General features: G+C 39.5%; 1 protein-coding gene across 1 annotated transcript; it reads left to right on the top strand.

Annotated features, from left to right (window-relative positions):
- Positions 1–201: 201 nt before the first annotated feature.
- LOC110711505 (putative disease resistance RPP13-like protein 1) lies at positions 202–12601 on the top strand. The gene is made up of 4 exons (XM_021889910.1): positions 202–2333; positions 2437–2530; positions 3651–3753; positions 12494–12601. The coding sequence occupies exons 1-3, from the start codon at positions 639–641 to the stop codon at positions 3659–3661; spliced, it is 1800 nt and encodes a 599-aa protein (XP_021745602.1). The 5' UTR covers positions 202–638; the 3' UTR covers positions 3662–3753; positions 12494–12601.
- Positions 12602–13036: the final 435 nt, after the last annotated feature.

Below are 13036 nucleotides of genomic sequence, written 5' to 3'. Positions count from 1 at the left end.
TCATGTTTGTAACTCTTAAGAGTTGTTTTCTCGGAGCTTCGTTCGTGGGGAAGGCAATAAGGTTGCCCATGAACTAGCACATTGTTTGCCATGGGGAACTAGCAGTAGATTTTGGTTTTCTGATTTTTCCTAGTTGCATTGTACCTATTTTGGAACATGATCTTCCTATGAATGAAAGCTAAGGTCTGGGAGACATCTTTTCCAAAAAAAAAAAAACAAAAAAGTACGTTGTACGGGACTTAAACTAGTTTTATCTAAGTCCAATTATATTGCAACGCTTATTAAAATAAAACAAGGTGGAAATATTTTCTTTTTATTGTTTTCCATTTACCTATACCCGACACCTCACATATCATTGGCCATGTGGAATTGTGAAAACTATTTTTATTTTTTTATTTTTTTTGTCACAAGTTGTCACCTTTAATAATGATAACTTTCCATCTACTCCATATTATAATGGAGATGAATAGATTATCCTCAAAAAATAAAAAAAATAAAAATAAAAAAGAATGGAGATGAATAGATTATGAATTTATGAGTAAAATACTGCTGAAGAGTTCAACAACCCAAAAATATTTTGAAGAAAACAAGCATAAACCTCTGCCAATCCAATTTCATTTCATCGTCATGTTTGTGAGATGATGGACAACCCTCGACTTTCTGATGCTGTTGCATCTCTTTTCCATAAACTGGAACCCTCTAATCTTTCCAAATACAAATTCCCACCAGATCTGGAAATTGGTCTTACAAAACTGAAAGATTCACTGCCCCTTCTGCTTGACCCTAGCCGTACCCACGATTTATCTTTATCCACTGATGATCTCGAGCACCCTGTTTGCAGGGTAAATGATTTACTGGATCTTCATTTTGATGAGAGTTCTTCAATTGTTAAAGACGATGGAGAAGAAGAAGAAGAAGAAGAGAAGAGGTTTGAGGAGCTGAGGTTGCTTATCTCACGCTTGGCGCCACTGTTTAAAAGTTGTTCTGAAATAACAGAGTTTGAGTTGGCCTATCTTAAACGTCTTCCGCCCGATCTTTTCAGATTAGTTGTGTATTGCTCAATTTATCCTAAAGGTCATAGATTTGTCAGAGAAACTCAGGTCAATATGTTGATGGCTCAGGATCTCTTGAGAGATACACTAGAAAAATATATAAATCCTGACAAAATGCCCGTAAGTATTGTAACAACATATGTAATGCCTGATGAAACAACTATCTTGAGAGATACTGGAAAGCGGTATTTTGAAGAGCTGCTTTCCAGAGGGATATTTGAAAAACCCGTGTCTGTTTTTGGTAATGGCAACAGCAGAAGCGTATACAGCTGTGAGATGAACCCTCTTGTCTGTGATGCAGCACGCCGCCTTGCAGCTGAAGAGGTAGCTGTGTTCAGTACACGTAATTCTGATGGTTCCTCTTCTGTAACTGTTGGACAACGAACTAAGCATGTAGCATTCCACAAGAACGGGTTTTCACGGTTTAACCTGGAAAAGGTGATCCAGAATTGTGAAAACACTACTTCATTATTAATGTTCTCTAGTCACTGGGATGCGTTTTTTGGTGGATCTGCAGGTCAAATTGTAAGATTGGATAATTTAAGACAGCTTCGTGTATTAGACTTATCTGGATGCCAATTTAGGAAGCTTCCACCTATCCGTCTATCTTCCTTGAAATATCTTAGTCTGTTAGGGAATGTTCTTCTCGAAAGTTTTTCTTGTGAGTTTTTTCCGCTCTTGGAGACATTAGATATTCATGGATGTGTTCGATTGGAAAATGTTGTGGGTTTAGAACTCTTAAGCGATTTGAGGAATTTGTACTTAACATCCCGGCAATCATCTTTGACTTTAGGTTTCCACCGACGAGGAGTGTTATTAGAAGTCTCTCACTGTGTGCATTTGATCGACATTAGAGGTCTACATATGAATATATTGCGCATCTTTGATTGCCCAAGCCTTAAAACACTTCATATCCGTTACCTTGAGGAATTAGTTCTGCATAATTGTGCTAGTCTAGTTATAGACTATGGAACACAATTGTATGGGAGAAGCATATATCTCAAAAGATTGGAACTTGTAGGTCTTCCAATGGTTCGGTTGCCTGACTGGCTTCAATTCGCCCAGGTTCTAGAGTATTTCATGATTAAAAATTGTCCACAGTTACAAAAGCTAGAGAGTGTGAAATACCTTAGATCTCTTCAGGAACTATACATCTATAGTTGTCCAAATTTGCGATCTCTACCTTATAATGCTCTATACTCACTTCCTAACCTCAACTTACTCGATATCAGGAATTGCCCAAAGCTCACTGGAATACCCACATGGCTCTCCAATATTCAGGTAAAAAAGTTTCACGTTGGTTTTCCAATTATTATGAGATGGAAAGAGTATTAGCTTTAACTTGACAACATACTGACTTACTGAGCATGTGAATTTTCAACAGGAGGTGTTTAGTGCTATTCCATCTTTCTTCAGGAAAAGCAGTTCTACTGGTCGTGCTAAAACACACAAACCCCAATCCAGTTCGGAATCGAAAGGTAAACTTCTTATTAATTATATGGTTATTGGCTTGTGGCGGTACATTATTTGAGGTTAGGAAGTGGAACATCTTAGATCACTTCATGAATTATACATCTATAATTGTCCAAATTTGCGATCTCCACTCTACTCACATCCTAACCTCAGCTTACTCGATGTCAGAAATTGCCCAAACTTAACCATATTGTTCTCCAATATTCAGGTACAAAAAATTCACATTTTTTTTTCATTATTCACATATTAGTATCAATTTTTTTAGTTTTCAAAAGAATTTGATGTATCAAATAAACAAAGGTATTACTTCAACTAATAACACATTATATTTATACTTTATTTTAGAATTAAAAAATATAGTTGTCATTAAATTAAATCACGAATATGATTGAAAAATTCAAATTCAATTACGGAGTACCACAAATTATTATATAAATGAAGTATAATAAGAAGTTTCTTTTAATAAAAGGGATGAAATGTGCATTTATTTTGAACTGAATGTGCATATATTTTTCTTTTTATTTTCAAAATGTGCAAATTTGATTTTTGACCTGCTACTTTTTTCAAAATAAAAATCTATGTACATAATATATGCACATCGTTAAGTTCCGGTCAAATTTTTTTGCACATTTTGTTAAAAAAATATGCACGTTTAACATATATATATATATATATATATATATATATATATATATATATATATATATATATATATATATAATTTGGGTCAAATGAGAAACTTACGAACAATAAATCCTTCTCATCCCTCCCATTTTAATAAACTTCTCATTTGACCCTATGTGCATACTTTTTAACTGAATATGCAATCAAAAATTTGACTCAAATTTGATGTGCATAAGTTTTGAGCAAATATGCATAATCTTCGTTTTTCCAGAAAATTGGTAAATTTAACAATTTTAAACACAATTTTGCACATCTAGTTTTAAAAAATACACATTTAATATAAAATATATACACATTTGTTCCTTCTCATCATTTTAAGAAATTTCTCATTAGTCTCATATATATGTGTTATATTTGACTATGTCAATTATTATTGGACAAAAGAAGTATTACTTTAGTTTAATTTGGCAATAAACTAAGTATGCGACTCTTTTTCAACAGAAGAATGTTAGTGCTATTCCATCTTTCTTCGAGTGGAAAAGCATTTATAGTGGTCGTCCTAAAACAAACAAATCCTCGTCTCAATCTAGTTCAGAATCAAAAGGTAAATAAACATCTTTTACTTCCTCCGTTTTTTTAGTGCATTATTTTGGTTTTTGCGGATTCTTAGACAATTTTTGGAATAGAGAGATGTAGAGAGAAAAAGGGCCCATGTGATAAGAGAAGGATAGAGAGAATTAATTAATTACAAAAGAAAGTGATGCATTTAATAAATTGAAACTTCCTTATTTAAAAAGTGATGCATCTAAATTGAAATTTCCTTATTTAGAAAGTGATGCATCTAAAAAGAATTGTAGGAAATATATGGTTATACGCTTGTGGCGGTACATTATTCAAGTTCCATTTTCTTTGTCTAAACTTATTAAATTTATGGTTATAGGCTTGTGGCATCGCCTTTTCCCCTTCCATCTAAACCACCATCCCCCTTTCCATTCCCCACGCAACCACCAAGAAAACCCCTCCCATGCACTGGGGTATGGTGGATATTGGTTGGGGTCTAGGCACCAACGTAGGGTAAGGGAGGAGGTCAGCCAGTGGACTTAGGGGGTTGGTGTTAGTTTTTTTATTGATTTTTTTGATCAATTCCATTAAGACACATGACATTTTTTAAAAAAAAATCACTTTCTACAGGTCATCAATCATTTGACATGTTAAAAGAAAACGCCTTTCAAAGTTGGAAATAATAAAACTAGTGTTTTCTTTTATTTATTCAAGCAGTTGTTTGTTATGATTAGATGATTGTGATATTTGAAGGCTGAGGTGATCAAACTCAGGGCCCAAATCAAATTTGGGTGGGCTTTGAGAATAATTTTTTAGCTTGAAAATTTTCAATTTTTCTCGCTAGCTTGTACATAATACATTTTTAATGATTTTTTTGTTAAATTTTTTGGACTGGCTCGAAAAAGCCCAATTCGGCTTATTTTACGAGTTTAGGCAAGCAATTTTTGGCCTAAAATTTGGCCCGACCTAGCCCGAGCATGTGGGCCAATTTTTCTTGCCTTGAATTGACTTTGCCCGAACCTGCCTGCCTCACACTTTGATCACCACTAAGATCATCCAAAGGTCGTATATTATTTTTGAATTTTTTTTCTTTTTATTCATCTATTGCCGTTGTTGTTTGTTATAGACGATCATGATTACATGGAAGGACTCTCTCCATCAATTTACTGTAATTACATTTTGACTAATGTTTAAAATTGTAGAGGAAGTGCTAATACATCACTATTAGACACAAACATATACATTACAGTAGCAATTTTGTAAATAATGACATTTTGAGAGTACTATTAAGAGACAATATAGTACTACTAAACATTCTCAGTAGTATTATATATGTTTCCAGTAGTATAAAAGATACTCTTAGTAGTACTTAAAAAAACAACTCAGTAGTACTATTAGGACTTCCAGTAGTATAAAAGGCTATTATGCAGTTTGCTTGTGTCTAACAGTGATGTATTAGGACTTTCTCAAAATTGTAACTATAATAAAAATATAATATTATTATAGGATTTTTTGGCTTTTACCTCAAAAAAAATATTGTTTTTTTACCATCAAAGCTTCTAGGCCTTTTAATTTACCACCAAAAACAATTCTAAAAACTATTTTCTTACCACCAACAGTCAAGACAACCGTTAAATCTAACGGTTTTTAAAAAAATTCTTCGATTTTCGTGCGCAAAAATATGTTTATTATAGGTTTAGAGGGGCATTTTGGCCCTTTGAATCCAATTTGAGTTCAGAATTGTTGAAAAATGATTGAAAATGCCTTGTTCTACGTGTTTCACGCAAATCGAGGTATTTTTTAGTTGCTAGCAATTGATGATTATTTGTTGCCAATTTTGACCTTAAATTGGTCCCAAAGAACTAAAACGCCCCACAAACCCCCTAAAGTGCAAGTTTTGGCACGAAAATCGAAAAAGTTAAAATATTTTGTTATATTTACCGGTTTTTTTACGATAGGTGGTAAAAAAACAATTTTTTTTTTTTTTTTTTGTAAAATAAAAGTTTTAGAACTTTTTGATAGTAAAAAAACAATTTTATGTTTTTTTATGGTGGTAAGAGTAAAAAAAGCTAAAGAGCACTCTTAAAAAAATAGAAATAAGGGCCTAATTTTCTAATGGCCGTGCTAAAACAAACAAATCCTCGTCTCAACCTAGTTCAGAATCAAAAGGTAAATAAACATCTTTTACTTCCTCCGTTTTTTTAGTGCATCATTTTGTTTTTTGCGGATTCTTAGACAATTTTTGGAGTAGAGAGATGTAGAGAGAAAATAGGTTAATAGGGTCCATGTGATAAGAGAAGGATAGAGAGAATTAATTAATTACAAAAGAAAATGATGCATCTAATAAATTGAAACTTCCTTATTTAAAAAATGATGCATCTAAATTGAAATTTCCTTATTTAGAAAGTGATGCATCTTACAAGAATTGTAGAAAATATATGGTTATGCTTGTGGCGGTACATTATTCAAGTTCCATTTTCTTTGTCTATACTTATTAAATTTATGGTTATATGGCTTGTGGCGTCGTGTCATGGTTCGAGAGTTTTGACACTTGATCGTGCGGCGCGCACTTGTTTATGGACGACAAGGACGCAAGCCTAGAGCGAAGGGGGTTCGTGGGCACACAGCAACACAAACCAAAGGTATCTCAACGAGGCACTTGTCAACAACGAGTGCGGAGTCGGGGCTTGTGACGGCCGATACTTCGAAGCGGGCACAAGCGGGACTGACGATAAGGAAGGCGTCTTTTGAGGTTCTCTTGGTTTGGAGGGGATGCTTTAAAACAAGACAATCACAATATCTATAAAGGCTTAAATCATCACACAAGTCTTAAAGCAAAGGCAACCCGGATAGGAGCTTTCATTCATTCAACCATTCGCCCCATAAAGAACTTTATATTGATTACATAGAGAAATACTAGTGAACGCTGAAACTACAGTAACACAATAATTTTCCCCCTAGAGCCTATAAAGCAAAAAGAAAGACTTAGAAGACATTACATAAGGAAAAGGGAAGGGGGATACATAGAGAAAGAGGCGGATTCTAACATCCTCCCCCACTTAAACCGTCGACGACTTCGTCGACTTACAGAATAAAACCTACACTTAAAGGAAAAGAAATAATAGTTTCACTCTTCCGTTGCAGGTGTGGCTCTTGTTCTGGTTCTGATGTTAGCACGGTTGCTGGTGTTGCGGTTGCTGTCATCTGTATATGGATGATAGGGTTTGAGACGGCTAACGTGGAAGACAGGGTGTATCTTCATCCACGTAGGCGGCTCAACCTTGTACGCACTCTTCTAAATCCGTTTGGTGATGCGGATGGGGCCTTCAAATTTCCTGATCAGCCTGCGATCTCTTCCTCTAAGGAACTTGAGCTGTTTTGGGAGGACCTTCACCATCACCATATCCCCTACATCAAACTCCACCGGTCTTCTATTCTGGTCGGCCCACTTCTTCATTTTCTTCGAAGCCCGCTCCAAGTATGCGCGAGCAGCTTCCATGTTTTGCTGCCATTCTCGCTTAAACTCTCGTGCTTCGCGACTCCTCCCATCTTTGGATATTGCTATGGTGTGAGGCAGGAGAGGTTGTTGGCCCATCACCAATTCAAACGGACTTCTGTTGGATGCGGTACTCTTTTGGGAATTGAAGCAAAGTTGAGCAACATCAAAGAGCTTCACCCAATCCTTCTGGTTGGCGCTAACGAAATGTCTCAAGTATTCCTCTAAGAGACCGTTGAATCTCTCTGTTTGGCCATCAGATTGAGGGTGGTGGCTTGAAGACATGTTTAAGTCTGACCCTAGCAGCTGGAACAACTCTGTCCAGAATATGCTCGTGAATCTTATATCTCGGTCGCTGACTATGCTTTGGGGCAACCCCTAATACTTCACGACATGTTCAAAGAACAATGCCGCCGTATCCTCCGCACCACAAGCCTTCTGCATGGGAATAAAGGTGGCATATTTGGAAAATTTGTCATTAACCACCATCACTGCGGAGTACTGGTCCACTTTGGGGAGACCACTGATGAAGTCCATTGATATGCTTTCCCACGGACGCGTCGGCACGGGAAGAGGATCTAGGAGGCCTCCAGGTTTCCGACGGTCTACCTTGTCCTGTTGACAAACCAAGCAGGTCCGAGTGTAACTCATGACATTTTCTTTCATTCCCGGCCAATAATACCCCAAAGAGAGTAAGCTTAAAGTCCTCTGCCAACCTGGGTGTCCGGCCCATAGGGTATCATGACATTCCTTCAAGAGCATCTTCCGCAGGCCTCCCGCCTTTGGTATGAATAGCTTGTTACCCTTTGTGAAAATGAGCCCGTCTTCTATCCAGAAGCGTCTTATCTTTCCTTCTTCTTTCAGCCCTTTAATAGTGTTCGTCATGGGGTCTTCTGAGAGGTGTTGTTTGACTCGCTCTTTGATTGAGGTGGTGACATTGCTGGCTGACATGGGGGATAGTCCCTGTATGGGGGCCAGATCGGCATGACGGCTCAAGGCATCAGCAACCCTGTTACTGGCTCAAATCTTGTACGTGAACTCTACATCAAAATCTGCTAGGACCTCCTGCCAACGAGCTTGCTTCCCCGTTAACTTTGGTTGGGTGAGGAAGTAGCTAGCCGCAGTGTTGTCGGTGCGAACAATAAACTTCGCTCCCAACAAAAGTAGTGTCTCCACCCCTTCAAGCAGTGAACAATGGATAACGGCTCTTTTTCTTGGGCAGCATACCTTCTCTCGGCTCCACTAAACTTCCGGCTCTCATAAGCAACTGGGTGGCCTTCTTGGAGTAAGACCCCGCCCAATGCATAGTCGGACGCTTCCGTCTCAACTTCAAACGGCTTGTTGATGTTAGGGAGGGCTAAAACCGGTTCCTTCATTACTGCTTCTTTGAGCTTGAGGAAAGCCCCTTGTTGTTTTTCCAACCAATTCCATTTGTTGTCTTTCTTCAACTGTCCGTGAGGGGACTTGCTATCTCTGAATATCCTTGAATGAAGCGGCGATAGTAATTAGCCAACCCCAAAAACGACCTTCATTCTGAGACGATCTTCGGAGCTTGCCAATCACTAATAGCTTGGATTTTCTTAGGATCCATCTTTATGCCGCCTCCTCCCACAAAATGTCCAAGGAAGCTTACTTCTTCCTTCGCAAAAGCACATTTTTCCCGCTTCACGAACAGGTGATGTTGTCTCAATTTCTCAAACACCTTCCTCAGGTGTTCTAAGTGATCTTCCAAGGTGTTGCTGAAGATTACGATGTCGCCTAAGTAAACAACCACAAACTTATCAGGGTAGTCGTGGAAGACTTGATTCATCAAGGTACAGAATGTGGCGAGCGCATTTGTCAGCCCAAACGACATGACCAACCACTCGAACGCGCCGTATCTGGTGACGCAAATTGTCTTTGGTTCATCCCCCTGAGCAATTCGGACTTGATGGTAGCCAGACCTTAGATCAAACTTCGTGAAGTACACAGCGTCTCCTAGCTGATTGAACAAGTCTGCTACCAACGGTATCGGATAGTGATTCCTCATTGTTAGCTTGTTTAAGGCTCTATAGTCGATACACAGTCTCAAACTCCCATCTTGCTTCTTCTGGAAAAGGACCGGTGCTCCATAGGGAGCTCTGGAAGGTCGGATAAACCCAGCTTCCAACAACCCGTCCAATTGGTTGCGTAACTCTGCAAGTTCCGGAGGGGCCATCCGATAGGGGCTTCGTGCAGGTGGTCTAGCACCTAGCACCAATTCAATGCTGTGATCTATGGCCTTTCGAGGAGGAAGATATTTTGGGAGCTCCTTAGGAAGTATGTCTGCATATTCCCCGAGCAACTCTGCTATAACTTCCGGGATATCGCCTTCGACCTCCTCGTCCTTCATTGAGAGAGTGGCGAGAAACGTGGGCTTGTTTCTCCTCATCCCCTTCTTGAGTTGCATCTCCGAGAGAAGGGGGTCTTTCAATTCTTGTCCCTTTTCAGCTTGGGCGTGTGTCCATAGGAGGCACGGTTGGTGGCTTGTCACAAGTAAGGACCCTAGGTGGGGCAGCGGGACAGGCTTGCTAGTGTGTAGGAAATCCATCCCAAGGACCAGCTCAAAATCATCCATTGTTTCCACTGTGAAGTCTAGGCTCCCACTCCATTCCCCAATCCTAGTTCTCACATTCTTTGCCACGCCGCAAGTCGGTTGTGCTTCAGAGTTCACAGCCTTCATGCGACCACCACTATGCACGACTCTCAGCCCTAACCTATTTTCCTCACGCTTCGTGACGAAATTATGAGTGGCTTCTGTATCAACCATCGCTTGAGCCTTCTTCTCGTTTATCCAGACATCTACATACATCAGGCTGGTAGCCCGACCCTTATCTTCCGACGTCTCTTTTCCCATAATGTACATGCAATACACTGCCCCCAACTTTGAGGGTTCTTCTTCACTTCCCACGTCCTCCTCTTTGTCATCCCCTTTATGAGGGTCAGAGGACATTGAGGAGAGTTTCTTCTGGAGGTTGTCTATTTCTGACTTGTACTGGCACTCGAACCATTTGTGCGGCCCTCGACAAAGTATACAGGTGAGGGGTTTGTTCCATGATGATGATGAGCCCGAGGACCCACCTCTGTTTGTAGACGCGGTGAAGACGTTCTTCCGCAAGTCGTCTCCCCCATTCCTGAACCTATTCCCCACACTGTTCGAGCTAACCTGAGAATTACCACTGGTGCTCCTTGGAGTGCTTGATGTTGACCCACTATTTCCCTTCTTCTGAATAGGCGCCTTTTCTGACGAGTAATCCATTAACCTTTCAGCTGCAGCTATAGCACCCGATAAGGTATCAATTTTCTGGGGCCATATCTCCCTTTGAGCCCAATCTTTCAGACCCCGCACAAAGTTGAATAGGCGATCCTTCTCTGACATGTCATGAATCTTTAACATGCACGCCAAATATTCCTTCACATACTCTCGAATGGAGGTCTTGTGTTGCAGTGTTGCAAGCTTGGTGCGAGCAACAAATTCAGTATTCTCAGGGTAAAATTGAGTCATCAGCTCTTTCTTTAGATCCTCCCAAGTGTCTACCGACGTTCTCTTAGCTTGAATATCGGCATACTTAGTGCGCTACCAAAGCTTAACATCGTCCACTAAGTACATCGTGGCAGTATCAACCTTCAGTTCATCCTCCAACTGACATATACGGAAATATTGCTCCATATCGAAGATGAAGTTATCAACCTCCTTCGAATATCTCGTGCCATTAAAGGTCCGAGGTTTAGGAGGTTTTATTTTAGTACCTCCACTACCCCCGAGCCCTCTTTGGGCATGCATCAAGGTGGCACATTTATCTTGTGCATCATCAGCTAAGCCTTGTACAAAGTTAAGTTGCTCCGTCAACCCATCCACCGTCGACGCGAGCCTCTCCATTTGCTCGGCTTGCTTTATCACAATATCTTCGAGCTTGGGCATCCTTTCTTCAAGCATAACCTATTGTTCTGACTTGCCTTCAAGCCAAGCAAGTCTTTCTTCCAACGTATATCCTGGCATATCTTCGTTCACCATATCTCGAGCAACTTGGCTCTGATACCAACTGTCACGGTCCGAGAGTTTTGACACTGGATCGTGCGGCGCGCACTTGTCTATGGACGACAAGGACGCAAGCCTAGAACGAAGGGGGTTCGTGGGCACACAGCAACACGGACCAAAGGTATCTCAACGAGGCACTCGTCAACAACGAGTGCGGAGTCGGGGCTTGTGACGGTCGATATTTCGAAGCGGGCACAAGCGGGACCGACGATAAGGAAGGCGTCTTTTGAGGTTCTCTTGGTTTGGAGGGGATGCTTTAAAACAAGACAAGCACAATATCTATAAAGGCTTAAATCAACACACAAGTCTTAAAGCAAAGGCAACCCGGATAGGAGCTTTCATTCATTCAACCATTCGCCCCATAAAGAGCTTTATATTGATTACATAGAGAAATACTAGTGAACGCTGAAACTATTGTAACACAATAATTTTCCCTAGAGCCTATAAAGCAAAACGAAAGACTTAGAAGACATTACATAAGGAAAATATAAGGAAAAGGGAAGGGGGATACATAGAGAAAGAGGCGGATTCTAACACGTCGCCTTTTCCCCTTCCATCTAAACCACCATCCCCCTTTCCATTCTCCACGCAACCAACAAGAAAACCCCTCCCCCATGCGTTGGGGCATGGTGGATATTGGTTGGGGTCTAGGAACCAACGTAGGGTAAGGGGAGGTGGTCGGCCAGTGGACTCAGGGGGTGGGTGTTAGTTTTTTATTGATTTTTTTGATCAATTTCATTAAGACACATGACATTTATAAAAAATCACTTTAAACAGGTCATCGATCATTTGGCATGTTAAAAGAAAGCGCCTTCCAAAGATGGGATTATTTATAGTAAATGACGAAAATTTGGGAATAATAAAACTAATGTTTTCTTTTATTTATTCAAGCAGTTGTTTGTTATGATTAGATGATTGTGATATTTGGAGGTTGAGGTGATCAAAACTCAGCATAGCCTGAGGGCCCAAATCGAATTTGGGTGGGCTTTGAGAATAATTTTTTAGCCTTTCAATTTTTCTAGCTGGCTTGGACATACATTTTTAATGATTTTTTTGTTAAATTTATTGGACTGGCTAGGAAAAGCCCAACCCGGCTTATTTTACAAGTTTAGGTTTGTGATAGTAGAAAAAACAATTTTATGTTTTTTTTTATGGTGGTAAGGGTAAAAAAAGCTAAAGAGCACTCTTAAAAAAATAGAAATAAGGGCCTAATTTTCTTGAATTACACAGGGACAAGAAGAAAACCTTCGCGCTCTTTGCCCCATCTGTCGGAGTCGGCTTCCAGACCCAACGTCTTAAAAGTTTATGTTGATGGACAAATCTACAAGTTTTCACCAAGTCAGGCAAGTCCTTTTTAGTTTTTTTCTCAATTCAATTGCTCATGCTGACATGGTTATTGAGAGAATTTCTCAGTTCAATTATTATTATTATATTGGTGAACTAATTATTATTGGTAATAGACCACATATGCTGATTAGATCACAAATTAAGGAATAATGATAATAAAATTTAAAGCACCATTTAGTGAAAATGGAAGGGAGGAGATGAAAATTATGTGGCGATGGTGTGAGGGAGGAGATTCAGGAGAGAGAATAGTGGTGGGAGTGGTAAGAAGAGAGAGAACAGTGGTAGAAGGAGTGGACAATACTGTAGTTTACAAGAAATGTAAGGGACCAAATGTTTTAATTGTATGGTGAATTAAGTTTATTATCATAAGGTGGAAATGATAAGATTTTTGTGAACAAATCAATAACAATTTTTTTTTTTGGAACG

This window comes from Chenopodium quinoa, unplaced genomic scaffold (assembly GCF_001683475.1).
Source record: "Chenopodium quinoa cultivar QQ74 unplaced genomic scaffold, ASM168347v1, whole genome shotgun sequence".
NCBI lineage: Eukaryota > Viridiplantae > Streptophyta > Magnoliopsida > Caryophyllales > Amaranthaceae > Chenopodium > Chenopodium quinoa.
The sequence above is the reverse complement of the archived record's forward strand: the minus strand, read 5'-3'. Positions and strand labels throughout refer to the sequence as shown.